This window comes from Triticum aestivum, chromosome 2A (genome assembly GCF_018294505.1).
Source record: "Triticum aestivum cultivar Chinese Spring chromosome 2A, IWGSC CS RefSeq v2.1, whole genome shotgun sequence".
Lineage (NCBI taxonomy): Eukaryota > Viridiplantae > Streptophyta > Magnoliopsida > Poales > Poaceae > Triticum > Triticum aestivum.
In genome coordinates this window covers 730,413,178-730,418,964 of record NC_057797.1, presented here as the reverse complement: position 1 = coordinate 730,418,964, position 5,787 = coordinate 730,413,178, and the positions used below count along the sequence as shown (strand labels likewise).

General features: G+C 47.4%; 1 protein-coding gene across 2 annotated transcripts; it reads right to left on the bottom strand.

Moving 5' to 3' along the window:
• Positions 1–261: 261 nt before the first annotated feature.
• LOC123190646 (factor of DNA methylation 2) lies at positions 262–3,857 on the bottom strand. Of its 2 annotated transcripts, none has more exons than XM_044603320.1 (3): positions 2,275–3,855; positions 1,996–2,196; positions 262–1,875 (listed from the first exon to the last, which is right to left on the bottom strand). In XM_044603320.1, the coding sequence occupies exons 1-3, from the start codon at positions 3,601–3,603 to the stop codon at positions 1,648–1,650; spliced, it is 1,758 nt and encodes a 585-aa protein (XP_044459255.1). In that variant the 5' UTR covers positions 3,604–3,855; the 3' UTR covers positions 262–1,647. The 2 variants fall into 2 exon arrangements, with proteins under 2 accessions (XP_044459255.1, XP_044459256.1); XM_044603321.1 differs by having other exon boundaries at positions 1,748–1,875; positions 1,947–2,196; positions 2,275–3,857.
• Between the last annotated feature and the right edge of the window lie 1,930 nt (positions 3,858–5,787).

The window sequence follows — 5,787 nt, the reverse complement described above, 5'->3', positions numbered from 1 at the left end:
ACCGTTGGACTCGCGCGCGCAGCATATTTTACAGCGCTTGTTGGAGCAAACGTCTTCTAGCGTCTTAAAAAAATCTACTTGCGCGCTGTAAACTCGTTTTTTGGACGCCGCGCATTGGGCGGCTGTTGGAGATACTCTAAATGAAAGAGTTTAAATCCAAAGAGTTCTTTTTTTGCGGAGAAAAATCCGAAGAGGTTGATGTACTGTAAAAGGTCTTTAAAATATGTTTGTAAACTGGGATTGTTTTTTGTTTCAGTCAAAGCAAATTCTAGATTCCTTCATGTTCTGTTATTCACAACGGTGCCTCACATTGTGTGCATGGTCATCGTTTTTCTCAAAGGAAAGGAAAATGCCTAGTCGGCACAGGCCATCTACCAGATCTTTTGCACTTGCACATAAAGGCTCACAGTGCCACGCCATGGCCTCCAAGCGTCCAATTTCCTGCAAAACCAGTCCACCATCGTAGACCTTCATCCACACATTATGATCTAGAAACATAATTTCTCGTGTTAGAACCACACATGCGAGATCAATATCGGCGTCACAATCTCTTGATACTGATGAGGCATCTGGAGGATTTGGGTTATGGATGGGAGCATCTAGGAACGGCCCTGCATCTTCTTTTCCGGCTTCAATTCCTGAATGCGCATTGTTTCACGACAAACCGAGTAAGCAGCAGTTGAAGACGGATGAGCGACCATCGGCCAGTTCAACAATGAACGGCAGCACAACACCTGCACACTCAAATACAAAATGTCAGGCAATTCGCACTATCTTCCTGCATAAACTGGTTTCCCATGCATATCATATATAGATGAACTAATGATGGTTTCTTTTCCATCCAGCAGTTGCAAGCAAATCATACGCAGAAATTCCTACTGCTATTCAAAATGGCACAAATATCAGTTTGCTGTTTTATACCTTAATAAAAAAAACTTGGCTACTAAGAAAGAAGTAAAATCGCATTCCAGTTAACAACAGGTACAATGAGTTGGTGCCTGCATTTGGGCTGTTGCCAAAAAATAAAGGTGCTTACATAAATATCCAGAACCATATTGAAGTAAGAATTGAACTTGTGGGACTTCAAATTTAAAACAGCACCACCCCCAAGCACTACCATTTACTACCTGAGAAGTTTATGTAGTATCTGCATAGCATCCTGTAACAGGAACAGCACATCACTAAAATTCCTTATGATGAAATAAACGTATCCTAGTCGGTTATATGCTTTGCTGTAGTTAAGGTCAACTTCAATTGACTTCCGACAGTCTTGCAATATCCTTATTGCACATATTTAAAGGGTTTGTACACTTGCTCAAACTACCATATACTCCCTAGTGATCTAAACGCTCTTATATTAGTTTACAGAGTACGTCAATGAAAGAGTAGCACATTGCTGTCATGCAAATCTGCAACCCCCAGAGTCAGATGGAGGTTTGTCTACTTCATGGTTAATCTAGTTGCACGATATTAAGAGCAACTACCTACATCTAATCTGATAGCACTTTACATTAGGTCTACTTTTTTCTTTTCTTTTCTCAATGAAAGGCATTTTAAATTATGCCTACTTCACAGTGCATATCCATGGGTTTTCCAAAGAAAGGCGGCAAACCCTAGCATGTACCCCCAGCTCCTAGATATATGGGCTCAACGCTTCCTCTTGTTTGCGCAACACTTTTTTACAATGAATTGGACGGCTTCTTCCATTGTTGCCTCCCGACTGTGCTTGAAGTTCCACAGCAACGTTTCAGGATAGCCACCACTGGGGTTGTACTTGTTCCTTTCAATCAGCGCCTGTTTTACCAAGGCGAACATTTGGTCACCATATTCTTGTTTTAGCTCCACAAGCTTGTCATCATCGTCCAAGAAAATTTCCTACAAAACAGTAGTTACACTTGCACACAGTAAGATGGACATTTGCAAACCATATACTGAAGACTACTTACAAGATAAAAGAGCCACTCCATGTATAGCAATATAGAAGACCATCCGTACCATGGGCTGATCGTCAACCATGATGACCTTAAAAGGGTGCCAACCTGCGTTTCTGATTTCAGCCTCCCACTTGGAACAGAGAATAAGAGTTTTCTTTTGTGACAATCTCGGTCGGCAAGCATTTGCAACCGCTTTTGGATCGAGCTCCCCCATCCTCTTCAGGCCTATGTTTGCCCTGCCATTTGTGGCCACCATCAAGCCCTTCAAAACATCCAGGAAAAATTAGAAAGAGATGAGATGCAAATTAGAAGAGGTAGTACTAGCTAGTTGCTTCCTTACATCGATCAACTCTTTCCGAGCCGCTTGCAGTTTGTCGTTGTCTATTAGGTTCTTAGTGACCAGGACCTGGTTGAGGGATTCCAGTCCTTGCATCCCATCGCGCAGCTCGGCTAGCTCTTCCCGGAGGTTTTTTAAGTCACCGTTGCCCTTGATTTCCTTGGTAACCAGAGCCCACCGAGTATCTAGCAACTGAACATTGCTTTCTCTTTCCCTAGAACACAGAACCTGGTTGAGGGATTTCAGTCCTTGCATCCCATCCTGCAGCTCGGCTAGCTCTTCCTGATGGCTTTTTAAGTCACCGTTGCCCTTGATTTCCTTGGTAACCAGAGCCCACCGAGCATTTAGCAACCGAGCATTGCTCTTTCTTTCCCTAGAAAACAGAGCCTTACTCAACGATTTCATTGATTCCATGCTATCATCTAGCTGCATTAGCTGCTTCCTTGCTTCTCCCAGCTCCTCCTGCACTCCTACCAGCTCACTGTTGATTGCTTCTTTCTCGGCGAGCAGATTCCGGTTGAGCAGCTCTAACTCTGTTAGTGTCTTGCTTGCGAGTGCCCGTTCTTCCAGTTCCTTGGACTTGGATTCAAGGTGCTCGGCTCTGGTGTCCAGCAGCTTGGATCTCGCGTCGAGCAGCTTGGATCTCGCTTCGACCTCCTGCATCTTGGACTGGAGCTCTGAAGGGAGATTTTGATCCCCACCGAGGCCGAGCAATGGCAATGCCGGCTGGAAGAGGCCCGGATTGTCCACCCAGATGAGCCTCTGCAGGTAGGCGGCATAGTGGCATGTCCAGTCGGGCCTTCTCCCCTTGCTCAGGTCGACCATCTCCTTCTCGGCGAGGTCCCAGATGAGGCGGCTCCAGTCCACCTTATGCACCATCCCGAACTTCGCCCTGTACAGCGCCAGGTCCACATCGCTGGGCAGCCTGCGCGGCCGTCCCTCCGCGGCGGCGCGCGCGCGTAGCGGCTTCAGGATGTACGCCTCGATGAACCACTCCGCGGCGGAGGCCAGCCCGGGGGGCGCGGCGGCGGCGGCGTCGGGTGGGCCCTCCGTCGGAGGCGGGAGGCGGAGCGCGTCGGCGAAGGCGTCGAGGCTGACCTTGACGAAGGCGCCGCGCGCGTAGCTCCACTCGTAGAACTGCTTGTAGTTGGCGACGAGCGCGGCCACGAGGTCGCGGCGCGGGGGCGCGTCGTCGGGGCGCAGGCGGACGAAGTCCAGGAGGCCGAGGGCGCGGAGGCCGGCCTCCTGGGAAGCGGGCGGCGGCGGCGGCGGGCGAGGAGGCGGAGGTTGTCGCGGACGTCGCGGAGGCGCCCGGCCGCCCCGGCGCGCCATTCCAGGTAGACCGACCTGTGGATCCCCGGGGGCGCCTTCTGCGGCGGCATGTCCTGGTCGTCGTCCCACGGGTCTGAAGCCGCCGTCCGATGTCTCTTCGACATTGTTGGACTGATCGGTCGGCGAATGGAGTGCGGTTGGGGTTTGGGAAAGCTTTTTTCTTTTTTCTTTTCCGAGCTGGGGTTTGGGGAAAGCTGAGGAGGAGGAAGAAGGCAAGGCAACCAACGATTCACTGCGTTGGGTTTTCACTTCACTTTTCAGTTTTGGTCCTTCAATGTGCAACATTGGGGGCAGATGTAGTTGTATTCTGTCAGGTTGTCAACCACCATTAGTTAATGCTTGAGATTCTTCTTCTCCCCATCAAAATAAATGGAACAGTAAGAAGATGTTTGAGCTTCAAATGTTGTTGTATTCCATCAGGTTGTCAACCACCACTTATTAATGCTTTCAACCCTTTTATTTTCCATACCATTGTTTACTAGTATCTGATACAAAATGTTGATCAAAGGATGTTTGCAGATATTATTTTATTAATTGTCATTGTCTAGCTGCCCTTTTTTCCTTTTTGTCATGTCTGGTATACCATCATCCGGCTACTGCAAAGGCGTACAATGTGGAATAAGCATCACATCGTTGTTTGGATGACAAAAGGTGTGCATTTGGTCACCACAAGTGCGAAATAACCTTTACACCCGGCGACGCTTCTCGATCGATCTCCAGAACGGGAGCATTTGGCTTAAGTTCAAATAAGACTCTATTTTTGTAAGTGTGCATACTGAAAAATATTGAAAAGATAAAAATGTAAATCCATAGTAACTAGTACTTGTTGGGGAACGCAGTAATTTCAAAAAGAAAAATTCTACGCACATGCAAGATCATGGTGATGCATAGCAACGAGAGGGGAGAGTATCGTCTACGTACCCTCGTAGACCGTAAGCGGAAGCGTTATGACAACGCGGTTGATGTAGTCGTACGTCTTCACGATCGACCAATCTAGCACCGAATGTACGACACCTCCGCAATATGCACATGTTCGGCTCGTTGACGTCCCACGAACTCACGATCCAGTAGAGCTTCGAGGGAGAGTTTCGTCAACACGACGGCGTGATGACAGTGATGATGTTGCTACCGGAACAAGGCTTCGCCTAAGCACCGCTACGATATTACCGAGGTGGATTATGATGGAGGGGGGCACCACACACAACTAAAGATCAATGATCAACTTGTGTGTCTATGGGGTGCCCCCTCCCCCGTATATAAAGGAGTGGAGGAGGGCGAGGGGGCCGGCCTCTCTAGGCGCGCCCCAAGGGAGTCCTACTCCCACCGGGGAGTAGGATTCCCCCTTCCCTTTGTTGGTTCTAGGAGAGAAGGAAGGAGGAGGAAGAAGGAAGGAAAGGGGAGGGGGGCTTCGATCGTCGGTATCTCAATACCTAGTTCAATGTCGTTACCGGCAAGTTTCTTTAATCATTCCATAATGATGCATCCCGTAACTAACTCATTAGCTACATTGCTTGCAAGGCTTATTGTGATGTACATTACCGAGAGGGCCCAGAGATACCTCTCCGACAATCGGAGTGACAAATCCTAATCTTGATCCATGCCAACTCAATAAACACCATCGGAGACACCTGTAGAGCACCTTTATAATCACCCAGTTACGTTGTGACGTTTGGTAGCACACAAAGTGTTCCTCCGGTATTCGGGAGTTGCATGATCTCATAGTCATAGGAACATGTATGGTTATGGAGAAAGCAATAGCAACAAACTAAACGATCATCGTGCTAAGCTAACGGATGGGTCAAGTCAATCACATGATTCTCTAATGATGTGATCCCGTTAATCAAATGACAACTCATGTCTATGGTTAGGAAACATAACCATCATTGATTCAACGAGCTAGTCAAGTAGAGGCAAACTAGTGACACTCTGTTTGTCTATGTATTCACGCATGTACTAAGTTTCCGGTTAATACAATTCTAGCATGAGTAATAAATATTTATCATGATATAAGGAAATATATAAATAACAACTTTATTATTGCCTCTAGGCATATTTTCTTCCGTACCCCCTCTGTCCGAAAAAGCTCGTCCCTCAAATATATGTATCTAGTACTAACTTGGTTCTAGATACATCCATTTGAGGGACATGCTTTTTCGGACGGAGGTAGTATTTAGGAAATATTGG